This window comes from Ceratosolen solmsi, unplaced genomic scaffold, assembly GCF_000503995.2.
Source record: "Ceratosolen solmsi marchali unplaced genomic scaffold, CerSol_1.0 scaffold10, whole genome shotgun sequence".
Lineage (NCBI taxonomy): Eukaryota > Metazoa > Arthropoda > Insecta > Hymenoptera > Agaonidae > Ceratosolen > Ceratosolen solmsi.
The window spans coordinates 1929345-1956413 of NW_011948412.1; the positions used below are offsets into that span (position 1 = coordinate 1929345).

The window sequence follows — 27069 nt, forward strand, 5'->3', positions numbered from 1 at the left end:
GAATAACTCGATAGTCGCTGTAATGCATAATAAATTTAATACATTAGATATATTTTGGTCAATTAGATAAATGAATCATTGTATCTGCTGGCGAAATTGTAGCTCCTTTGACTAGTTTTTCACTTCGAGTCCATTATTATTAAAAATTCCGGCTCTAACTTATCTACGTCTCATAATAAGTTTGGCAATTGTCCTCCAACAGCCTGCCGATAAGCACCTGCTCGTAATGTCGGAACTTCTCGGTTTGGATGTGCCAGCGATGCGCAAGTGGTTGTGTCATCGAAAGATCGTCTCTATACGCGAAGTGATTCTTAAGCCAATGAACGCAAAGGAGGCGTCGGGGGCAAGGGATGCCCTGGCCAAGCACATTTACGCCGAGCTCTTTAACTGGATCGTCACACACATCAATGCATCCCTTCAGTCCCCGTCGAAGGCGCTCTGCTTCATCGGCGTACTCGACATTTACGGATTCGAGACCTTTGAGGTCAACTCCTTCGAGCAGTTCTGCATCAACTACGCCAATGAAAAACTCCAGCAGCAATTCAATCAACATGTCTTCAAGCTCGAGCAGGAAGAGTATTTGAAAGAGGAGATCGAATGGACATTTATCGACTTTTACGATAATCAGCCCTGCATTGATCTCATTGAAACGAAGCTGGGTATTCTTGATCTCTTGGATGAAGAGTGTCGGGTAAGATAAGATATAATTATATTAATAATTATAGAGGCTTTAGTCGGCATCAGCCTATACTCACAATACGAAGTTACACACGGATATAAAACAAAATTATGTAATATAAAGATGTGTACAATATCTTGTAAAAATATCTGTCAATAAAAAACGTTAGACTTTTATTAAGGCTACACCTACGTTTTTTCATACATTAGTGGCGAATTTAGCATCGATATATAATCTTAATAAATTCTACTACAATTAATATTTCCATTCAACACAACATACATCTTATTAAAAAAATTAATTATATATGGAGAAAAAACAAAATTCTGCGAGTAATTAATAGCCATTCTATCCTAATAAACATCATTTACTATTAGATTGTAAGTAAAATTTTGTATTTGAATAATCATCATTTTTTATCAATGATACTACTATCTGTTTATTTATTATGATTTTTTTTTTTTTTTTTTTTTTTTGAGAAAAACTCAAATTTATTTTTCATAAAATGAATTATAAAAAGAAATAAAAAGAATTAACGATACATTGAGAGTTTAAGTAAGAAGGAAAATAAGAAAAGAAAATATATATTGATGATAATCAAATTAAAAGGCAATTAAAATGATATATAAAACTGTCCTTTAGACAATAAGTTTTCAAACTTTCAATTAAAAAAAAAAAATTACTTAGCTAACATTACTCCAATCGCTAACTAGGTCATTAAATATTTAATATAATAGTACAGGCCTTTATCAACAACAACAACCACAACAACAAAAAATTATAATTATATTGTAGATGCCAAAAGGCTCGGACGGTTCATGGGCAGAAAAATTATACTCCAAATGTGGAAAATCAAGGCATTTTGAAAAGCCACGATTTGGCACAACGGCATTTCTTATTCATCATTTTGCTGATCTCGTTGAATACGAGACGACGGGATTTTTGGAAAAAAATCGAGATACAGTCGTGGAGGAGCAAATCGACGTTTTAAGGAATAGCAATGTAAATAATACCAATTAATAATACCATTTTATCAAATCATTATGAAATATAATAATAAATATTTAATATTTGACATTTAATAGAACGCATTATTGAAAAAAATATTCTCAGCAGAAGGTCCCAAATTGTCGGTTCCAAATACCAGATTAAAAGTTTCTACGCAAAAACAGACAGCATCGTCGCCTACAAAAAATAAAAAAACTGTAATTATAAACAATATTAATTATAAGTTTATATAATACTATATTAGTATATAATAAGATGCGTGATCATCAATGGCTTACGGAGACACTTTTTTGACTTCTGCATTGAGATGGATTTACTGTAAATGTGAATAAAAAAAATTTTTTACATTCCTTTATATTTTTATAATAAATAGAATTTATTAAATTATACTTTTAATGAACTCATAATAATTTTTTTAATGGCTTAATGCCCTCGGTACTTAAAATTGGAAATTTTATCAAATTCAATTTTCTTCATACGTAGCACTAATATTATTAATTACTGACTTTTTATGAAACTCCATAATTTGTCCTAATAAACTTTACGTTTTTATAATCATAAAAATTACCCATATAATAACGAAAATGGAAAAAAGCGTCTCCGTATTTTATTGGAATGAAGCAACGAGAAGAAATACAATGCTCGTACCAATCGATAAAACAAAGCACTATTGCACCAAACGTCGTTATACTCAAAAGTTCTATGTTTACAAACTGAAAATAGGTTGGCTCGCAGTTCCGCGACTCACTCAATATGTTAATGTCGACATTAAATGCAACAACACCGCATTATGTGCGTTGCATCAAGCCCAATGACACGAAGGAGTCCTTCGAATACAATCCGGTGCGGGCAGTACAACAACTACGGGCCTGCGGCGTTCTCGAGACTATACGCATATCGGCCGCCGGCTTTCCCAGTCAAAGGACCTACAGCGACTTCTTTCAGCGATACCGGTGTCTTTGCCTGTTCAAGGACATCCGAAGGGATGACCTACGAGAGACGTGCCACAGGATTCTGGCCACTTATATCAAGGTGCGTCCTAATATTATCTAACCCTCGAGAATATAGCGCCCTCGTTCCTCTTTTGCCTCAGCTACGAATTGTAAATGTTAATCAGCGGGTGGGTGCTTTCTAGCAGGATAACGACAAATTCAAGTTCGGCAAGACGAAGGTGCTATTCAGAGCGGGCCAAGTGGCTTACCTGGAAAAGCTTCGTGCCGATAAACAGCGCGACGCCTGCCTCATGATCCAAAAGACGGTGCGTGGCTTCCTAGCCTCCTCGCGTTATCACAGGCTCAAGCGCACCATCCTCGGGCTCCAAAGATACTCGCGCGGCTACCTGGCGCGCAAGCAAGCACGTGCCATTCGAGAAGAAAGAGCCGCCACCAAAATACAGGCTTGTGCTAAAGCCTGGATGGCCAGGAGGCGCTACCATATCACCAAGAAACTCGTCCTCGGGCTGCAAACTCATGCCAGAGGGATGCTGGCCAGACGAGAATTTAAGCGAATGCAAGATAATGCCGCGGCCATCAAGATACAGAGGTCCGATAATACTCCGAGGATTAATAAAAGATCTGGCGCACTTGAAATTTTTAATTTTTTCTATGGCGTTAAAAATAATAGTTCAATTTTTAGTCGATTGACGATCACTTTAAGCTTTACACCTGAAGATTCGCGATACTGCTCACACTTCGAGTTTGCTATTACAATGTTGATTATACGATGAAATTTAGTGAGTAGATAAAAAAAATTGACTTTAAAAATTGACCTATTAAATGAAGAAAATAAGGCAAAAAAGAAAATAAAAAAATTAATAATAAATCAACGACAATGTATGATATTGATGATTGCTGTTATGTTTCGCGATATCTCTAAAACAGCATAAGTGGCCGAATTTATTTGGTTTTAAAATTATCAATTACCAATTCAGCATTGTGTCACGTTTTCATTAAGCCCGTTAACATCGCGTAAATATATATTCTAAATGGAAGCCAGTTTACGGAATACTGAAACAAATACCTCGATATCTACTTCTTTGTTTTGTTTTGTTTTAAAGCTCGAGCTACTAAATGAGACTATCGCATAATATTTTGCTCTAGGTACGTGAGGGGTTACTTGGCTCGCCGTATTTGCAAGCAAAAACTTCGGAATATCGTGATAATGCAGTCATGTGTGCGTAAATTTCTGGCAAAACGAATATTTAGGCGGCTCAAGGCTGAGGCTCGTAGTGTCGAACACGTCAAATCTCTTAACAAAGGACTGGAGATGAAGATCATCAGCTTGCAGAATAAAATCGATGACTTAGTAAGATCGCAATTATTATACGTTTTGGTGCTTTATTTTCGAATTATAGCTTATTATTATTAGTATACTAGTTTTGTTTCAATTCGCATTCACAAATGTTGGAATATCTAAATTGATGTAACAATACCAAAAAACATATATATATATATATATATATATATATATATATATATATATATGTATATAAGTTTAGTTTTATAATTATTAATTAATTTTATTTTTAAATTTACGTGTGCAATTTCAAAACAAAAATCATAAAAATTTATATACTTGAGTCCCCTACAATTTACGAAATACTTATTCATATAACAAGTACAAATGTTATAAATTCACATAAATATAAATATTATTTTTCATGCATATTTTATAAGTCGAAATTTAATATCTTGACCACGTTACAATACATACGCGCGCTTATTTTTTGTACTATTCTAATTTTAACTATTAATTTTATTTTAATTATTTTTTAAAAATCTATAAATACATTTAAAAAATGAAATTCCTTATACGTTCAATCTTTTGATAATAATATTGCTACATTTATATTCAATATAATATAACGTTTAGATATTTGATAAACTTTTATACTGTAAGATAATAATTTTATTAATAAAGCAAATATAAAAACTATAAATCTTAAAATTTACAATAATAAGCATAGAATGTATAATAGAATAGGAACTTCTTGATATAGAGAATTTAATGTACTTGAATTTGTTATATTGTATATTAAATTTTTGTCTCAATATAATATGCAAATACCAATACGTATACAAATATTTAAATCAAATAGTTGTTACAATAAATAAGGTTTTAGCACCAATTTGTAACTAATTTACGATATATTTTTAGGTGAAATATCCCAATCATATTATGAGTTTCATAATTGATTTATACTACTACATAAGATCTTTTGATTATTTATTTTTTAGTATTAGAAAAACATTAAGAATGTATTATACCTGGATAAACATTAAAATTTTAACATTGAATATTAAATAAAACAAAGATTCATTTATAATATTCAAGTAATAATCATAACTTACTCTGCATATTTTACATAAAAAAGACAATATCAACTTGACATTATCAACTGCACATTATTATATTACATAGTCATAATAGACTCGGTATGAATACATTTCTTACATAACACTTGAATGTATCAAATTCGTTTGAGCCTCTCTATAGGTCTACTATATTAAAAGTTTTAGAAGATAAAACATGTGCATGTTATTGCGTGAAGCCGGACTACAAATATCTAATGGTTCCCTAAAAGCTTAATCCCGTCTTTCTATCTGTTCACGTAGGCAAAGGAGAACGGACATTATAAAATGGCACACCTGGATATGGGAGAGATGAAAGCAAAGCTTGAAAACTACCGATCAATCGAAAATGAGAATAAGAAACTTAGTGCGCTGCTCCTCAGCAAAGAAAACGAACTCAAGGTATTGAGAAAGACTGTGGAAGATGAGCAAATCGAGAAACTGGAACTCGTACGGGTAAGTTGCTATACACACATCGTAATTAATTGAAAATTATGCATTTTTATTGTACATTATTATAATTATACATGAAAGTACATTTATAAAATTATAAAAACAAAAAAAAACAAAAAAAAAAACAAAAAAATAATCTAAAATCAGTGTAAGAATTATAATAGAATATTGCGGCTAAATAAACTAATATATTATTCTCTAAATCACTTCAAATCATCTTGACAGATGAAAGATCTGAATGTGAAGCGAAAGGAGGAGGAGAACCAATGTTTATTGAGGGAAAATGAAAAACTACGCGCGGAACTCGCCTTGTCGCAAGAAAAGATGCGCAGCAACGAACGCGGCGCCGAGGAGCACCTCAAATCGCGCCTTGAGCGCGAAAAGGATCTGCTGCTTTTGGATCAGGACCAAGACCGAGGTGCCTACCAACGTCTCCTTAAGGAATATCATGATCTCGAGCAAAGGGCCGAGCTCCTTGAACAAAAGCTCGTATTACATGAGCCTGGGCACTCGCGTTCACTTAGCAATGCCTCCAGTGGAAGTGGACACATCGCCTCGACGGATCTTACCCACGACGATCAGAATATAGTAATTAATCATTATTTTACACTGTAATCTATATTATATAGAAGAATGATTTTGCATTCGATAATCAATAGATAATTAAAAAGAATATTTGTAGAGAATTCAAAAACCATTGATTCTATACATTTGCTAAATTATGGTAGCTTCATCGATCCGATATCACCTTTTCATACTAATTTAACGCTCGAAGAAATATAAAGCATAAGCTTTGAATTTTCGAGCATACTATAACAAATACTAGATCACTAGTCGACATCACTAGCAATAAAGATCCAAGTTATTATTTATATCCATTAAAGCATTGGCTCGACATGCGCGTGCACGCATGCGTCGCCAGTGCCTTTGTTGCACGTCAACGGTTAAGTCTCCCGATCAATTTTCGTTTAAATCGTGAATAGCATGAGGATCCTTAAGGCAATAACGACAAAACGTATTCATTGAACAAAAGCGTGCCGCAATACAATCGATATTGATTTTGAATTGTAGGACGAATATTAAAAAATAAAGTCGTGAAAAAACAAAATATGCTTACATTTTTCAAATTTTATTCTCGTCAAAGTGAATAACATTTTTAAGAGCGATTGTTATATTTTTCTATTTGACTTTTCTAGTTATTTCGTTCAAAACTACGACGAAAAAATATGAATCAAATTCGCATTTTTTGAGTTATAAAGAAATAGCATCATTGAATATTAATTGCACACGTTTACATTCTTTTGCATCTCGATTCTTACAATTATATTTAAGCTGGTTATACGAATCATTTCAATACGATTAAAATTAATACAAATTCAATACAATCTTACTATTGATTTTTATATCAATTAGCCTTTCTGTTCTTCAAATATAAATTCCTATAAATTTGTAATTATCTATTTCTTAAGATTTCATTGCTAGTATCGTTGTTCATATTTACAATGTGCGCGCGCCCTTGTGTATTTATATGTATTTATGTGTGTGGGGCCTCTCATTTGTATGAGTTTATCATAAGGTGTATAATTTCAGACGCCCACAAATGTAGAATGATATACATAATGTAATAATAGTGTCACTTAGCCAACTCCGTCCGTTCTCTATGACCTTACGTTGATAATTCACACGGATCTAAATGACCATAACGCCACTCTCTTTGCTCCTTGTTTCTGGTCAAGATTAGCTTCTCCGGAGTCGAGTACTAGATTGCGGTATTAAGGGGAGGCATGCAGCCTTATTTTTTAGCGATCCCATGCCCAATTCGTCTCTATTCGTGCTAGAAGCTTACAAATTACCTTAACGAATCTTGGCTCGCTCTCTAGCGTTGAATTTTCCCGGTTCGAATTCTTCCACGTCATTAATGCCTAAGTAATGCTTTTCTTAATTTCATTAATCCTTGTAATGATTTCCTCGCATTAGAAATAAGACATCTTAAACAATTATTTATACGTTTACCAATTTATTTCGCTTAATTCCAAGTCACATATTGATGTTTTCAATGTCTAGGATTTTGGCTATGGTTCCGTGCGATCCACAGCGTCCTCGAGTGCACCGTACTCACGAGTGGAGACGATTGACTGGAGCCAACAGCAATATCAGCACCACAATCAGCTTAATCAGTACCGCCCGGAAAGTCCTGGCGGTGGTGCAAAATCACCACGTGAATTCAACGGCCTCAACCAGATGCCCATCGATGTCGGACTCGTTCTCAAACTCCAACAGAAGCTCAAAGACGTGGAAAAGGAGAATGGACGGCTCGTGAGAATGGTCGAAGGTCTTGAACATAATAGACCCGAAGATACAATGAAGACTCACGATGCCTTCAAAGTGAGCCATATACCTTTACTTTTTCATTGATTATAATTGATTAATCTCATTGTCGTCATGACCTCTACCTCAAGTAGCCGTATATTTTATTTGTTTGAAAAAAGAAAAAAAAACTATTAAACATAAGCTGAATATATTTTAAATTATGACTCACTGAGATAATTTATACGAGAAGTTGTCTATTGCAAAGTTATTTCAACTAATGTTATAATTGTATGTCCATTGAAGAAAATGGCAATAAAATTGTTGTCTATACGTAGAATTTTCAATAGCAAATTACACAAATGTTTCCAAAAAAAAGTTGCAGGAACTCGAAATGGAAAATGCTCAACTGAAAAAAGATCTGGGATCGCTAAGGAAAAGTGTAACAGATACAGATCCGTCGGTAGCAACAAAAACACTTATTGGTGAGTTTATTGCTTTGAAAATTATTAAAAAGAATCTCGACTTTTGTAATTAACATAGATGAATAAATAACCTTTATATACCAATTTATATGAATTTACACAACCGCTACTGATCGAAGTGTTTGTCAATAGATCACTTCGAATCATTACAAGAGGAGCTTGAGCGCAGGCGCGAAGAGTGCATTCAACTACACAGTGTTTTGGCTGATCATACGTGCCGCATTAAAAGCATTGGCTCGAGTTACGGCCGCGACGTTGACATCGTCAATGAGGATGGCGAATTAGTACTTGCCTTTGAGGCACAAAAAAAGATAAACAGGTAACAGTCGTCTTTAAGATGCCCGAGCGTAAAACTAAAAGATTATAACACCTGTGACTAATGAATGTTTTGGTTAATTTTATTCATCGTTACTTTAATAAGAATTGCGCTGAATTTAGGTAATGCACTGTTACAAAAAATGAACTAACTTTTACTTAAAAATTTAATTAAAATAGTGCAACCGAATTATCAACAAATATATTTAAATTCAGTATTGTTTTGTGTTCATTTTAAGGGCAATATGAAAAATCATTTTAAATGTATCTGAGTAAATGAAACGAACATACCATAGATGTATTAAGTATTTTACTAAGTATTAGTTTATTAAGTAAACTGTAAGTAAAGGATAGAATGCACATTGATTTTCTAATTTTTCTTCCAACATAATCGAACTCTACTTGCTTTGCCAATTTTTCGATAACAAATACTGATTTACTTTTAAATCTTATACAACTAGATTGTATCTGTAATGTATAGAAATTAATATTAATGAAGAAAAAGTCTAATATTTTAAGTTAATTATTTTAGATTTAATATATTTAATCTTCCACTTAAACTTAGCATAAATAATCTTATAATCTTAAAAATACTTTAAGGCCCATGATATAACAAGATACCATATTACTGATGTATCCATTATATTATCAAAATGCTATGAATTTACACACACACACACACACACACACACACACACATATATATATATATATATATATATATATATATATATATATATATATATATATATATTTACATGTATATTATGAAAATTAATTACAATGTCAGTAAAAAGTAAACATTTATGTAATTATAAAGTATGTGACTGCCAATGCATTTACTGTGTTTATATTGAAATTTTACTTAAAACATTAAATGATAATTAAATATTTTACATTTCTAAATACTAGCTAATATTATAATAATAAAAAATTTTGATTTAAGCGTATTTAATTCAATTTTAATACTTAGTAATTATAATGATTTGTTGTATTTAAACGTGACTCTTCTTTTTATTTCTTTAAAAAAGTTTTAGTTAAGAAAAACTATATTGATTAATGTTCGTTAAGTTTATTGAAAATTCAAATAGAAATTTTAGAATCTTATAAAAATTTAATTTACGAATATTTCTAACATAACAGTTTGAGAATTCAACAATTACCACCGTGATAAGCAAAAATTGTTTTTTTACTCTCAGACAACTCGAGAACGAACTTCAGGCTAAAGAAAATAATTGGAAAGCACAAAGGAATGAATGGCATACAGAAATAGACAGACTACAAAACGAGATTGAGAAACAGCAGAAATTACTTTCAATTAATATGAGCAAATCACCACAGACGCAAACTGAGGCTTATATGCAATACGAGATCACCAGACTTACGTCTGAAAACTTGGTAAGTATTGCAATTATATATATATATATATATATATATAAATTATATCGGACTTTTTTTCACTGAAAATAGTAAAAAATTATTCGTGAGACTCCTCGTACCTGTGTATTTTCAGGTAAGGTTTGCCAGTTATTTCGAATACAAGATCGAGCTGTTCAAATACTATTCGGCAGAAAATAAATCTTTTTCTGAAATAATGACCAATAACGTAGAAATGTCAATTTATATTAATTGAATATTCGATTGGCCAAATACAAAAGGCAATTAACGATCTGTGATTTTTGTTTTCCTTATATCTCCTTTATTTTCAGCGCAGATAACTTATCTTAATCTGGACTATTCTCATCTAACATCGTGCTTTCAATTACGGACCTATTTTTTTACCTGTCATTTAAACTAAACAACCGAGTTACATTATATTGTATTTTAAGCTATAACAATTTTCACTTGAATTAATATAATAGAGCATTTTCTAATGAAAGCATTTTTAAGCATGCAAAATCTATGAATTTCGCGTTAAGTAATCACTAACGAGCACTGCCTTTATTTAATAAGTTTTGAAACTCGAACTATAAATAAGACTAAAGTATAAAATGCATTTTTCTCATTAATTTTGTAAAATTTTGTGATAAAAACCAATTTTAAATATTAACAATTTTATATAAAAATGTTTATACGATAAATATTTATAAAATATTTGTTTTTTCAATCTTATAACTCTATATATGAAATATATTAACTCTTAAATATTTTATTCAACGATTTAGTATCGTTACAGTCAATTAATTACTTAATAAAATTTCAGGATCTTCAAGAAAAATATGACAAAATAGCCGACGAATGCAGAAAACTGAAAAAACAAATAAAAGAGCTTCAGATGCGCTTTAAAGATGCAGGCTGTAAGTTTCTGTGCACATTATTTTAGATAATTAATGTTAATAATTTGGCTGATTATATTAAGATAATGAAATGATAGAAGTATTTATTAATATTAACAAGTATGGGTGTTCAATTATTTCCTTATTAACCAACTTCATTTAATTCTCATTTTGCGATGCGTATATAAACGAAGAAATTAAGGGATCAGATGTTAAATTAGAATGTTTCCGCTGCATTTGGCATGAATATGATTTGCGGCGAGCGACACAACATTGAAATTATTTTAATTTAACTGAAAGCTAAAGTACAACACTACGTATAAACATTGTTTTTCTTTTGATAAAAAAATATGGTAGCCTGTCCAGCCTTCTCCGGCATAATGGTTCAGAATTTGTAATATAAATATGAATTTTAATTTTTAGTGCCTGAAAGCGCAAGTTCGAGTAACAATTGCGGCGTAATCTCAGCGACGACCAATTCATCCGGTGAAAGCAACAACATTATGCCAGTAATTCGGAAGAAGGAACGCGATTTCGAGGGCATGTTCGAATTCAGAAAGGAGGATATTGGAGTGATAATGCGAAAACTTGTTTTAGGTCAGTTTATATTCATGTGAATTGTTTTGAACATTGGATACGTTTGTACTCTGGATATGAGAATATGAAAGCGATTCGTTTATTTATGAATTAATACTAATTATTATTTCTTAGATAAGTGACTGAGTCGGATATTTTCATAGGTTGTTATGAGAGCTAATAATTTATCATTGATATAGTTTAGAACATTAATGTACAAAGTGTCGAGCCACTCAATCTACATCTATATGCATGAATAAGTTCAGATTCTCCAACGATGATAGATTTGTCCGTTTTAAGTATTAATAAAATATATCGCGTTGAATTAATATGTACGTATGTATTTAATATGTACGAGTAATTAATATTAAATTGACGGCCCTTTAAATTGGGCACTCGGTGTTATTATTATTATACGTCAACATATAACCGACGATGATCTTTTAGAGCTGAACCCCCGCGTCGCGATAACTCTACTGCCGGGTCTACCGGCCTACATCATTTTCATGTGCATCCGTCACACCGATTGCATAAACGACGATGACAAGGTTCGCTCACTGCTCACAAACTACCTCAACATGGTGAAGCGCGTCATAAAAAGACGTGAAGACTTTGAATCGAGCGTCCTTTGGCTCAGCAACATTTTGAGGCTGCTCCACAGCATGAAACAGTACTCGGGCGATAAGCCATTTCAACAGGGTGAGTCGGCCACTAGCTACAAGTCAACAATTTTTTCGAGCCAGTTTGGCGAAATTTTTCTTCAAGCTGGAGTTCGATAATTATTAATTTAATTGCTTCAATTGTTTATATAATTATATTTTATATAAATTTATATAAAAATATAACCTTGTGAATGAGTTGGATAAACGTTGACTTTGGTTAACCAGCCATCCATATAAAACAATGTGTTTTTAATTCAAACAGCTCCATTATCATGTTAATTATAATGAAATCTGCACTTTACTCGTGAAATAAGTGTCGATTATTTAATTATTTATTTATATATTACAAAGTTGTATATTTATATATTACGGATACCAGAACTAAGATAATTACAATAATACCTTATTTAAAGCAAGCGAGTTTGTCATATTCAATTCGATGTAATGGATTCGGATAATATTTTTAAATGCGTGGTAATTGTAACCGTGACGGTAAAATGGTAAAATAGTGAATATAATACGGTAGAAATTAAATTAAATTATAAAGTAAATAAATAGCTCTGAGAAACAGCTATTAAGAATGTATGGACAAGATTTGCAATTCGGGAAGCGAAAATTTTCTATTATAAAGAGATAATAATACGTCAGGATTATTATTTCACAAAGAGCGCTTTTAAAAGTGAAAAACTACTTGCCTTCATCGCTTTCTCATGCCAGATAAATTTATTAGAGAACACGCCGAGGCAGAACGAGCAATGCTTAAGAAACTTCGACCTGAGCGAGTACCGAGTGGTGCTTAGCAACGTTGCTCTCTGGATCTTCAACAACATCGTGACGCAGCTAAAGGAGCGCATCCAAGCGCTTACGGTACCAGCCCTCCTGGAACACGAAGCAATCACGGGCCTCGATGCACACGCGCGCAGGCCGCGCTCGTGTTCCGTAGACCAGGAGGCTGATTACACTCAGCAGAAGCTCAACAAACTCCTCGACGAGCTCATGGTCGTGTACAAACAGCTGCTCTACCACGGTGTTGATCCAGAGATCGTCGAGCAAATATTCAAACAACTTTTCTACTTCATGTGCGCAAGCGCGCTCAACAACCTCCTCCTCAGGAACGAGCTCTGCCACTGGACTAAGGGCATGCAGATTAGGTGGGCCTTTGCGATCCATATCCAGTGCCGTTGCTCCGAAAAGCATTTTATAGTTTCGAAAATTTCCCAAATCGACGATTAATAAATTCTTTTTTCAGCGCGACCGATCCTTTGCCTCACACGCTATTCGAATATATCTGCAATTAATTTGCATTTTTTTTTAGACGACGCTATTTTTAAATGCTAATCATGCATACTAAGTTATTTCGACAAATGATTTAAACTACACGAAGGAAATTAATCGATCGTATTGTGTAAAAAAAAAAAAAAAAAAAACGAAAAAAACAAAAAATAGAAATTGAAAACCTCGTATAAGAAAATTATTTAAATGCTTTCAAATTTATAAGCAAATAAAAACAAACACAATGAACGGATGAATGAACAAATCGGTTCTTAAGTAAAATTTCATAACGCATTTTTAACGTAAAAAAAAACTTGCTGCTGGAGTAGCAGTTTATAGCCGCTGGAATAGCAGTAGCTCTACATTTTATTAAACTAGTTAGTGGAAACGTTCGTAGATTGCTTATTATATAAATTATCTAATGAAGTGCTGAGCACATTACGGTTTCATCTTACAAAATAATCAAGAAGTAGCCAACGGTTATATCGTGTTTCGTATTTTTTGGCTAGGGTCAAGCTCTCACTATTGTAAGGTCTCGTGCCTGTTCGTAGGTACAACCTGAGCCACCTGGAGCAATGGGCAAGGGACGAGCGTCTCGTATCGGCTATCGAGGCCCTACAGCCAATTATCCAGGCAGCGCAACTCCTTCAGGCACGTAAACACGATGAGGATGTTTGCTCAGTGTGTGAAATGTGCAACAAGCTCTCCGCTAATCAGATCGTCAAGATCCTCAATCTCTACACGCCGGCGGACGAATTCGAGACCCGAGTGCCCGTATCTTTCATTAGGAAGGTCCAAGCAAAACTACAGGAGCGCGGCGAGAACCATGAACAGGTGCGATAAATCACGGCGCTCCTTTTCATGCCAATGGCTTAATTATAACCCAGCCGTAACTTTTTGATCCATTAAAGGGATTCAATTTGATTTCATTTATATTCGCTTACAATTCTCGGTAATACAACATGTTTCACAAGCTTCTGGCTTTAATGAGATATACTTTGCATTCCGATCGTTCAACTTCGATAAATAAATACTAATAACAATAATTTTTAATGTTGAAATTTGATCATTATTCTTTTCTGCTTACAGCTACTCATGGATCTAAAGTTCTCGTATCCAATTAGATTTCCGTTTCACCCATCGAACATTCGGTTAGAAGACATCGAAGTGCCGGAAGTACTTAATATGCCTATGCTTAAGAAAATCTAAGGATAAACTTTCTTCGTCCTTGCTTTGTAGTCAATGCGTTCGCGCCATTTTCATTTGACAAGTGATATCAAAAGTACGAAGAATTATTATAAGACGAAGACTTAAATTCGTGCAGTATCTTATTTTATATATTACAAATGTTCGTTAAACGGACACTTGTATTTTCAATTATCGCACGATCTAGCCGATGTTCCATTACTCTAGAATACATATTATACATAGGTAGATAGGCATGAAAAATAGAAATGGTTTAAGTGAAGTAGCGTATTCGTGATATTCATTTGAGATCACGTTTTATATATTTTTTCTTTACAATGTATAATGGATTCTTAATTAAAGTGTGCCGTTATAGCAAATAACAGTCACTTAATGCCATACATATAATTAAATAAAGCTGTTTTTCATTATAAGAATACAGTTTACTTTTGCTTTATAGCAGTCATATAGTAGTAAAAATAAAAAAATAAAAATATAAAAAAAAACAGTGAGAATAAAATTTAATCATTAAAAGTATAGTGTTTCAATATTTGTTTGAGACAAGAGATAAAATGACTTATGCTTTAATTTATTTGCATATGTACGTGAAAAATTTGAAAAATTACCATATTCATAATATATAACAATCTTTGGATTAAAAAATTTATATTAAAGTTAATTTTTTGAATTTCAAAATTTATTTACATTACAACTGTTCAGCTTACATCAAATTAAAAAATATATCGTACAAATATTTATAATGCAATTATTTATTAATTCTCTCCTTATATATAAGCATATATATCCATGTATATACGTATAAACATAATAAAACTTTTCAAAAATATTATTTTAAGTTACGTTTTCAGTATTCAAGACGTTCATTTAACAAATTCGTTCGACATCATTTTTTAAAAAGAATTGTTGATTCTTTAGATAGATATTTTTTAATAATATAACTAGGAGAAAAATAAAATGAATATATAATTATAATATTGTAAATTGAAAAAATAATGAATTTTTCTATGAAATGTGGTTACAGCAATTTAGTGTTATTCACACAAATTAATTATATTTCAATCCATAAGTTTCTGAACTTGTATTTATCTGAAAATGTGAAATTATAAATATTATTTATGTGCACTATGAATAAATTATTTTTAGACACAATTAAGAATTTGAATCACGTTCAATCCATATTCGGTTTAAAGAAAATGAGACTATAAAAAAAAATTGTAGACGATTGTTCACTGTATTCCGAAGTATCAAAATAACTATTACGATGTAACTACCAAAACAAATGATTAATAATTATTTATATGACAATTTATATATGACTGTAAAAAACGGCCAATGAAAAAATTAGTTTAAATTATTCTCAAACGTGTGGTCCTTATTTGTGATTCGTAAAACAAAACAAAAAAATTAAATAAAGGATAGTAACATGTAATAAAACAATTATCGTACCGTTTCGTTTGCATAAAAAAAGTTGTTTTGTTAATGCAAATTTATTCTTTTTTTTACATACTCAAAAATGCTCAAATAAGTGTAATTACTATGTATAAAGGAAATATCAAAAAAGTATGTATAAATGTTTGCATAAAATGTATATTTTGTGATATGGTATTTAAATGAAAGAAATAAAATTGTTATGACCAAGTTCAAAAAGGAGGTGAAAAATATTTGAATATTCATATTACACTTTCATTAGCAATTTTTTTATACTGAAAAAATGCATGCATGATTGCTTGAGAATGCTATATTTTTTGATGTGGCATTTTATTATAATATACACATGGACAATAAATTTGTTTCTATTCAACATTTTTTACGTTGAATGTCGTATATGAAATAGGTGCATCTAATGGCTATCGACCAGAATAAAAAATTACTAGGCAATAAATGAAGGAAAATTTTTACTTTAAACAGATTTATTTTGTCTCGGTGAAGCTATATTATTATTATTAATGTGACAAATTGATTTCATTCTTAAAAATTTCAAAATAACATATATTATTTACATGACACGTTAATTTTCTATTTCTTTTAACTTACTTTGATGATTTGAACTCAGTTTTTATTATCTACACAAAATTTATATAAACATACAAAATATCCATAATCAATTTTTAAACAATAAATATAACTTTTAAAAAACATATTTGATAATTTATAAATTAATTTTCTTTCACAATTATTTTCATTTTCATACATGAATAAAACAAAACAAAATTTTGGAAATTATTCATTTACAATATTAATATTTTTAAAATCATTAAAAAATTTCTTAAAGTGATGTACTAAAAATATACAGTGAATTAAGACACATTGATTTGCTAGTCTGATATTCAAAACTTGTTAAATTTGATTTTTATATTTTATTTTTATAAAATAGACATACTTTTATTACAAGGCATATAATAAAACGATATATATTTCCGATTTGATATTTTATTTGTATATAAATTAATTTTTCGTATGATACGTGACAATGAAAAATACCTACTTTGCATTTGCAATATGTATGTATGTTATGTTTGCGATTGTGTATGTATTAAAATTAAAAGTACAAAAGAAGCGTGTAATAAGTCACAAAAATATTTAATATTATTTTTATAACAATTTTATAGTATAATAATAAAAAAAAAAAAAAAACTAAAGATTATTAATAACCAGCAGCATCGGCTGGCGAACGAATATCATCGATCTTCAGAATCATCTTGACCAATTGTGTGGCCAATACAATTTGCTGTACTTTACTTTTAAGGGATTCAATAACATTTTGTGCCCTCATATCTGAAATACAAAATCAATATTTTAATTAAAAAGAAATTGTAGTCGCTATCTAAGCTTTAAAATTATTTGTTTCAAATTATTTGGAACATACTATAAAAATTATCCTTTCAATAAGCAGCAAGTTTTGGTTACACAAAATAATGATATATCTTATTAACTTATTTTCTAAAGGATAACTAAAAACTAATGAATTTTTTACAAATTTTTACTTTATTATTACGTATTGTTACTGCTTTAAATTCCAAAACTAATAAAAATAAATAAAAACAGTAATAAAAGCTATAATAAATGCAAAGAACATACCTGTAGTCCCACGATTCATGCAATCGATTCCGAAGATCGGTTTATGTTCGGATATTTGCCGAGACTTAATATCCGAAAGTGCATTGACCGAGGAGAATCCACTGTTTTCAGCGAGAGCCATGGGTATGGCCTCGAGGGCATCAGCGAATGCCCGGAAAGCATACTGTTCCAGAGAGCTGATTTTGGCAGCATTGGCAGCACACGCAATCGAGCACGCAATCTCAGCAGCACCGCCCCCGTATACGATTTTCTCGTTTGTCACGAGGTTGCGCACTGTGCAGAGAGCATCGTGAATAGAACGCTTAGCTTCCTCCACAATCTACAACATATGGATTCAATTTCAAATCTTATTTATTCCCAATGTCTTTTGGTATAAAAATCATTCATTTCTTTGCTGCTTTGTCTTCTTTGATATCGCATGCTTTTATTACATATTCTCCTCAAGGATGAGTTACATAAAAGTTCTGTCAAAAAAAAAGTACAGTTGAACATAATGCATTAAGAAAATTAACATATTTAATGTCTTATTAATATTTGTCATTGTATTCATAGTAAAAATATTTATATTTGCTATCTAAATAATTATTTACAATTTTATTTAAGATGTAGGATCCACACCGAGTTCAGTAACAATTATGTTATTAAACTATCAAAAAACTGAGATTCTTTTATATTGCAAGGTGTCTGAACAGTCAAGCATATTTAGTGACACCGCTGTAATTCTCCTTGCAATCTTAGAAATAACAATAATTTTTACCATTTTATTGCCACCACGAATGAAAATTGTGACAGCTCTTGAGTTTTTGCATTCTTCAATCACTAACATTCTGTCTTTAGTGGTACCAAAAATCAGCTCCCTAACTATGCCTGCATAACCCAATTTTTCAGGCGACAGTTCTTCGAAACGAGGTACAATACGACCTCCAGTAGCAATGGCTATCAACTATTGTATAATAAAAAGTGCACAAAATTAAATGTTTGATCAAATCATTTAATTTATTAAAAATATTTAATAGAAAAGGAAAAAAAAAAGAATAAAAAGCCCTCATATCTCATAATCATTAAATCATTGAAGCCATGAGCAAAGTTAGATCCTCACAATACTTTATTGAATTCAACTTTTGTATTTTTAGCACAGTTGGGATTCAATCTCATCAAATGCTTAAACACAAAATTTTTTTTAATAAAGTAAAACAATTTTCACAACCGCCTGCTTCTCTAGGCAATTTTTCATCATTGGGCAAATATGAAATGATTAAAAAATTATAGAAGAAATTTAATATTTAATATAAGTAATGCTTACTTCAATTTCAGGACCTCCAACCCATCTAACAGCTGGTAATTCCTTTTGCAAAAGAAGATGATTAGCTTCATCATCAAAACCCCATTGACATATAGCCAAAGTAGCTCCAGCATCCTTTACTTTTGTCACCATATCAATGAATTTTTCTTTCTCATATGCCCTCAGTATCTTATAATCTTCAACAGAAGTAACATCAAGCTTATGTTTGGTTTTTGGCTTGGGTGGTTCAAACGGACAGGTTAATATAGCTAATTTGACTTTTTCTAAATGCTAAAAAGATATAAACATAATTTGTACGTATTTCAAATATAGCAGTCTTTAAGGGAGAAATCTATTTTTTTTTTTTTCAATAATCTTATTACAATAAAATACATTTAATATTTACCTTAGGCATTTGAGGATGACTGAAATCTTTATCTATAACAACACCATGAACTAACATTGTATCTTCCAAACGTCCACCAACCTTTCCTTCAACTTTAATAAGTTCAAAGTTCACATCTCGAGTTTTGAAATCTGCTACTGCCATTACAGCATTAACAGCAATTTCTGCCATTTGCCTGTGACATTTATTGACACTGAAACCAATGAAATAAAAATATAGATTCAGATTTTGTAATCCATAATTAGAAAAACTAAAAAGAATTTACTTTTAAAATAAATTTTCATTGTTTATTAATATTGAAAATTTTTTAACAGTAATAAAAATAATAAAAACTTATTTATTATAATTTATGAATTTTTTTCTTTACCATTGTCATTATTAGATATAAGCATTAAATTAAAATTTTCATCATTTACATATTTTTAAATCTTTTCAATGTACCATATTTTATATTAATTATATTTATATTAATTTCATCAAATAAGTATATTTTATCTATATAAAAATTATGTAAAAGATATCATAGGTATTGAAACATTTTTTAATTTTTAGAGAAATTTAAGGTATAAAATTTTACATTTTTGAACCAAGAGTCGTCATAGCAACTTTAATCAGAGGCTCAAGATTGTCAGGGCTTACAGGAAAGCCTTCTGCAATTTGATTGAGATATTCAATAGCAAATTGTGCTGCCAATTCAAATCCATCTGCTATCCTAATAGGATGGATACCCTTGTCAAGCAATAGTTCTGCTTGTTCCAAAAGAGCTCCAGCCAATACTACAACACCAGTTGTACCATCACCAATTTCATCATCCTGTGATTGGGACAACTGAACCATAAGCTTAGCTATTTCATGATCTACATCCATATTTTTCAATATTGTTGCACCATCGTTGGTTACAGTGACATCACCATCACTACTGACCATTAATTTATCCAAGCCCTTTGGACCTAAAGAAGTTTTGAGTGTACTGGCAATGGCTCTTGCAGCCATAATATGTGACTAGGTAAAATAAATAAAGAAATATTGGTACGTAATACAATTTATATATTAATTATTTAAATAATAAAAATGATTGCATTAATTATAATTCATATGAAATATCTGTATGTATCAATAATTGAAAATCAATATAAATTATGAACATTTAAATTTAAATGAAATTAAACCTTTTACGATTATGTTTGATATCAATTAATATTGTTTAATTAATTGAATAATTATTATAGAAGGCTAAATAGTTTATTTATTTAATAGAACATCATTTTAATGAGAATATTGATATATTTTCAAATGTTATAATTTAATATACACAATAATATATATATATATATATATATATATATATATATATATATATATTCATTGAGCATATTTTAACTTCACAATATTGGAATAATTGCACAATTACATCCATTATTTATAAATCATAAAATTTTATTAAATCAAACTATTAAAAACTTTTAGTTAAATCATCTCATGAACAATTGAATATACAATATAATTAAAAATGTTATTTAAATTAAGAGTAGTTAACAATAGAGTAAAACTTAACAATAAAGTTAAATCCTATATTACTTTCTTTAGTCTTAAAAAACTATAATTTAAGATACAATTAATGTTGAAAAAATTAAATTTAAGCAAAATTTGAAACCTATAACTGATAAGAATGTTATAAGTTCTAAAATAATCTAAAGATCATTTTACTAAATAAATTTGTATAATGAATATAATTCTTATAATTAAACGAGTAAAATTCATGTACGAGTAAAACTCTGCAATAGATCCATTTATGGGCATAAAATAAGGAAAATGAGAATTAAAAAACGAATAAGTAAGAAAGACATTCCTGTAAATCTAAATCAAGCATAATTCATTTATCTTGCAATTTATTTATTCTTATTCTATTATAGACGTCAATATTTAATGCTGCTCAAGTAATTTCTAAACTAAATCCGTAAAGCGGCCATTTTTCTATTATCACGTGTTTTAATATAAATTTAAAATTAATTTTAAAAGTCTTACAAAGGATTTATTTAATAATAACTTATTTATTAAATGAGGAACAAGAAGCTTAATACGTTTCAATTAAACAGAATAAGGAAAACATTTATAATAATAAGATAATATGTGAAAAAGTACATCAAGAAGTACATTGAGGTTATGACTGTACCTTAATAGCATCGTTGCCGGTAAGTCGCTTTTGTTTCTCCTGATTACGAATTATTACGAATGGATTACCAAATTCGTCAAAAAGGACAGATCCAGGTATAGCAGTCATCTTCCTTTGATTTTTCACTTAATTCGAGCAATTATATAGAAATATCGTTCTCACGAATGGCCAGGCAGTTCAATAACTCGTTAACTTTTCACGAACCAAGAACACCAAATGTTTCTTGTTGGATCGACGCCATTGGAGAGCGGAGAGATAGTCAACTTAGAAAGACGAAAGTGAGAAACCAGAAATAAGAACTTTAAACCAAATTCTAACCTTTTCATGCAATTGCTAATACGCGTGCGCGTGCTAAAATAAAGATGTGTATTAAGTGATTTTATGAATTCGATATAACCGATGAATTTTCAAATTAAGCAAGCATAAAAGTGAAAATAATTTCTCTTTGATTATGTGTCAAACACTATTCTTTTCATAGAATTTAATACTATATAGTTCAAAAAATTAATAATAAATTAATTAGAAAATATATGTATTAATAAATAATAAATTCCGAAAAAGCAAACAAAGCTTATTGATAAACAAATATGTTCACCGACAACTCATTCCGATATTTTGAGTAAGTCATGTACATTTTTTTTATTTAATTCATTAAGTTCACGATATAATTGATCTTCAAAAAAAATTAAAAATATTAGCTCGTTAATAAATTTTTATTTATAATAAATTTTATTTAATTTATATATATAAATATATATATATATATTTATATAAAATTTTTAAAAAATACAGTGTTTTTATATCAAACAGTCACAATAAAAAACTGTTTGAATCTCAATTTAATTTATATCGCTTTCAAACGATGAATTTATTTATAATATATGTTATGTACTATTTTCTATATACTATTGATAGATTCAGAATAATCGGTATCTACGTAAGATACGATACATATTCGAGTCGTATTAATATATTAATAACAATAAAAATTATCATTGGGTAGAAAATAATTGTTTTAATCAATTAAAGATATTAATTGAAGATGATTTAATTAATTTCTTAAAAATCGCAACAATGTTAATCATGTTATAAAAAAAATTAAGTTTTTAAAAATCTTTCATATTTTAAGTGCATAATTGATCTGAACAACTTTAATAGATCATATTTATATTAATGATTATTAATATGAATTGACAAATTAAGTTTTTAAATTTATGTTCAATAAACTTATTATTAACTTAATAATTAATATTTCTGAGTATTTTATTAAACATCCCGAGTGATTTAATTGATCTTGATTAATTGAACTCGATTATTTATAATAATCCATATTTTGTAATAATTAAATATGTAAAAAAAAATATATATTTGTGTTCAATTGGTTTTTTTATTTCGACGCATTTTTATTGCATTTAAAATTTAATATTAGAATTGGACTTAATTGTTAATTTAATTGCAGACAAATTGTGACAGAAGAGTCCCTAGCACTTTTAAACTGTTAAAATATGTAGTGTTAAATTTACATTAAAATTCTCTTTTATTTTTATTATAAAAATTTTCTAGATTGTAGAATCGTACAAAAATATAAATACAATACATACAATAGTAATATACGAAAATATATAAGTATATATCAAAGAACGCAATTAAACGAAAGCACTTTGATAATTTGATTTTTAAATAATTTGAAGCATTATCATCTCAATCCAATACACAATTTTAACGATATTTAAAAATTATAATTGTCTTAATAATTAACATTATCAAAATTTTATGAAGTTAAAAACATTATTGTATTGCAAAGTTCTGAATCCAAGTATTTTATAAAAAAATTATAAAATTTAATAATTTAATAATAAAATGTCATTATATATTGTTCTAAACTATTTTTTCTATATAATTCTGCATAATTATATTTTGAATCTTTCTCCTTATAATTTCATAACTATTTTTAATTTTATTATTAAGACAATTATTTTAATATAAGTAATACATAATATGTTTGAAAATTTCTTAATGTTAAAGAATTAAATTTAATTATAATTAAAATTTTTTAAAGTGTAGACTTAAATTGATTATCTTCTTGTTTCAAAATACTATTAATACTGTGAAGGCAATATAACGATATAAAATCTATAAATTTGTAATTTTTTTTCTATTAAAATAAATGCTAATATTGAAAAGATTAAAAAAATTAAAACAAATTTTTTTAGAGTATATTACAATTTTTTAAAGTAATCAAAAACTTATATTTTTAATATAATTTCTTGTATTCATCATTTATATATTTATAATTTCCATTAACACTATTTGACAATAGTGGTATTTAAATAAATTTTTATATTTATTTAGATTTGATTTGATGTGTATTAAAGAATGTATTAAATACCAAAAAAGCTATAAATTAAAATTATAAAAATTATTAGTTTCTTTAAACAAAAATATTTTATTTTTAATGTTTATAATATTATTTTGTCAATTAAATAAATTACTTATATGTTTCACGTTTTTCACTTACTTTTAAATACAATTATAATTTTTTCATATGATTTAAAATAATATACAAAATGTTATTTTAATATTAATAAATATTTGTTGTTTATAAAATCATGTGTAATTATATAATTATATATTATAATTCATAACTAGAAATATATAAATAGATTATATATACGTGTGTGTGTGTGTGTGTGTGTGTGTGTGTGGTGTGTAATCTATTTATAAATGAATAAATATAGAGATTTATTTATTAATTCATATATTTACAATTATGAATATAACTAATAGTGTTATTTAATTTATAATTTTAAAGAAATGAAATCAAGTTTGAATATTATTTTTATATTCAATTATTATATTATATTACATATTATTAAATTTTGAATAAAAAATTTCTGATAATTCTGTTTATTATAAATGGTTCTTCTTTTGACTAACATTCAATGGCTAATGAAATGAATATGTGTATGTGGCATAAGTTAATTAGATATATATTAAACTTTGCCTAAAAAGATAAAATAAATATAAATACTTAATTGAATGAATTTAAGAAATAAATATTTAGGAATTTCTATGATTCTTAATCTAAAAAATTTGAGCGATGAAGAATAGAGTAAAGCAATTATCGAAATGTATGGAGTTCTTTTAGTGTAGAAGCTTAAAAAATTATCAAAAATTAATACATCTAATATTGGCTCAATTTTGAAATAAAGCAACCGCACACGACCGATGAAGAAAAACAATACTTATGTGTCGCAAACAACAAATAATTTCGTAAAACGTTATATCTATGAACACTAAAAGACAGACGGGTTCATATATACCAAATCAATGCTATAAAATAACTACTTAATATATATTTATACACAAGGAAAAAATTGGGTAAGAAACTTTAAATACCGAAAGATCAAATACTAATCAATGTCATAAAAATACGACTCTATAAAATTCCAATTTTGGTATTTCTGCATTCCATGAATATCATTCTACTATCTGATGAATACTTCTATAAAGGTGAGGTAGCAAGAGACGAAACAGTCTCTCTTATCGATCCACGATAAAATTATATTTATAACTAATGAATAAATTTTCACATTACTTCCAAGGTGTATCAATAGATACCAATGTTCTCAATTAAATTGTGTTATAACAAAATATTTCTGACATTGACCAACGATTTTATTTGATATAATTAGGAGTTTCTTACAAATTTACTCATAGTTCATATGAAAATAATCTCTCATTATGTATTACAATTTGATGCATATTTTTGGCTACTGACGTTATATTTTTTACGTTATGTTCTCGACGTTATCCAACAATTTCAAGCTTTGAATTGCGGTTTATAATGATACGGTTTATAATCTACTAGGCTACACTTCATGAATTTATTATTCATTGAAAATAATGACAATGATATAGCAAAAATATTTTACAAATAAAGTTATAGGTTTTAAAAGGCAATAAAATCTTATGTGCCAAATTATTCATTGGTGCATTCAAAGATTTTACAATAGACCATTTCAGTTTCAGTTACGAAATAAACATCAATAATTATTTGTGTATTCATGTTCGATACTATAATTTTCGAATTCGAAAAATTCGTAGAAATGATCTCTCAGATGCTGTTATGCTAAAAGTTTGAAATGCATTTGGAGATTGAACGGTGGATATTAATAAGTTTTATAAAGAATAGACCGTTAATATAAATAAAATAATAAATTAGATAAATTTACAAAATACTTTATTAAATTGTATTAATTATGAACATAAAATTTTTTATTCTATTTAGATATAATCAATTGTGCTTTATGAATGGGTTCATAAAATTACCTTAACACCGTATTTATCTATCGGAAGAATTAAGTGACAATAATTATTTTTAAATGATATTAATTACGATACGGTTAGTTATATCACTATAAATATGTATACATACATTCATTGTTATAAATAAAACACGTACATCAATACGTGGAACATCATTTTATTACTTTTCCTTTCTTAAAAACTTAATTATTATGTCAATTACAAACGAATGTAATACCTTAATCGAAATGATAAAACTAATAAAATTAACAATTGTAAAAGAATTAAGTTGCATCAATCCTTTTTCGTTTCTTCTATACTTGCTTGAGATCGACTAGGTTTTACATAATTTTATTTTTAATTAAATAGTAAAAATTTTGCTTCCATGAACAGTTTTATATTTACATTGTTTCTGAGCACTATTTGCTTCGATGTCATCAAAGAAAGTGATTTAAACAGGTACAATTGACATTAAATTTAAAGAGGATGATGAATTGTCTATCATAGGATTTTTTTTATCTTCAATTTGGGGTTCTTTATATTTTTATGCTATGTAATAATTTTTAAAAAATTGGTCTCATTTTATCAAATGTTGATTGATGATTCAAAAAGTTTTAAGAACTTCGTTATCTTAGAACCTGCCTCTTATTGACATCTACATATATTCATTAACCTTGCACAGTCTAAACAAATTTTATTACTTTTTATATTCGATTGAATATTTACTCTGAAATCGACAATTCTCAAACATCCTAGTTTTCAATATCTCACAATGATAATAAAAAAAAGTTATAACTATTTAAATTTGCTATTATTGAAAATTTTTGATGTTATTACTATTATTAGACTAAATATATACAAACTGATTAATAAGAACAATAAGAGATATATAAGGTACAAAAATGTTATATTTAATCATGCCAATGAAAATTGCAAGTACTTTCAAGATTTTAGATTAGAGCGCTTATCAATACTTAGAATAGCAACATTCAATAGTTTTTCCTTCATATAGAGTTTTCTATAAAGTTTGATTCATTAATCCTCTCCTTTTATAGATCATATAGAGATAAATACTATGCAAGCTATTATAAGAACTATCGCAGATAGAAAGATATTAGAAATAGTATAAAATGGACAAGTATTTTTTTTTACTTTTTTTTTTTACTTTTTTTGCAGACCAAAATGGTAGATGAAAAACTCCTGTCTACATTTATTCTGGCCCTTCGTAAAAAT

At 28.8% G+C, this 27069-nt stretch overlaps 2 protein-coding genes across 2 annotated transcripts in view; one reads left to right on the top strand and one right to left on the bottom strand.

Moving 5' to 3' along the window:
• The window catches only part of didum (dilute class unconventional myosin), a 39416-nt gene extending 24644 nt beyond the window's left edge, over positions 1 to 14772 (top strand). Inside the window, exons 5-22 of the mRNA XM_011503499.1 lie at positions 203 to 691; positions 1475 to 1681; positions 1765 to 1884; positions 2411 to 2719; positions 2826 to 3229; positions 3787 to 3991; positions 5302 to 5493; positions 5716 to 6078; positions 7555 to 7875; positions 8177 to 8282; positions 8415 to 8601; positions 9797 to 9995; positions 10801 to 10894; positions 11297 to 11470; positions 11897 to 12148; positions 12842 to 13262; positions 13935 to 14217; positions 14473 to 14772. Coding sequence (XP_011501801.1) covers positions 203 to 691; positions 1475 to 1681; positions 1765 to 1884; positions 2411 to 2719; positions 2826 to 3229; positions 3787 to 3991; positions 5302 to 5493; positions 5716 to 6078; positions 7555 to 7875; positions 8177 to 8282; positions 8415 to 8601; positions 9797 to 9995; positions 10801 to 10894; positions 11297 to 11470; positions 11897 to 12148; positions 12842 to 13262; positions 13935 to 14217; positions 14473 to 14592 — 4446 coding nt within the window. The 3' untranslated portion in view covers positions 14593 to 14772. The remainder of the gene's footprint in view (positions 1 to 202; positions 692 to 1474; positions 1682 to 1764; positions 1885 to 2410; positions 2720 to 2825; positions 3230 to 3786; positions 3992 to 5301; positions 5494 to 5715; positions 6079 to 7554; positions 7876 to 8176; positions 8283 to 8414; positions 8602 to 9796; positions 9996 to 10800; positions 10895 to 11296; positions 11471 to 11896; positions 12149 to 12841; positions 13263 to 13934; positions 14218 to 14472) is intronic.
• Positions 14773 to 17172: 2400 nt separating this feature from the next.
• On the bottom strand, positions 17173 to 21789 carry CCT5 (chaperonin containing TCP1 subunit 5). The gene is made up of 7 exons (XM_011503619.1): positions 21529 to 21789; positions 19933 to 20357; positions 19356 to 19548; positions 18971 to 19240; positions 18425 to 18610; positions 17668 to 17986; positions 17173 to 17364 (listed from the first exon to the last, which is right to left on the bottom strand). Exons 1-7 carry the CDS (start codon positions 21634 to 21636, stop codon positions 17234 to 17236), a joined length of 1632 nt encoding a protein of 543 aa, XP_011501921.1. The 5' UTR covers positions 21637 to 21789; the 3' UTR covers positions 17173 to 17233.
• Between the last annotated feature and the right edge of the window lie 5280 nt (positions 21790 to 27069).

Bases quoted from the DNA above. Each gene is read 5' to 3' on its own strand.
- CCT5 (XM_011503619.1), bottom strand. From the start codon at position 21,636: ATGACTGCTATACCTGGATCTGTCCTTTTTGACGAATTTGGTAATCCA. The intron at 19,241-19,355 runs GTAAATATTAAA...ATATCTTTTTAG, and splicing joins GTCATCCTCAAATGCCTAAG to CATTTAGAAAAAGTCAAATT. The intron at 17,987-18,424 runs GTAAAAATTATT...CATATGTTGTAG, and splicing joins TTCGTGGTGGCAATAAAATG to ATTGTGGAGGAAGCTAAGCG.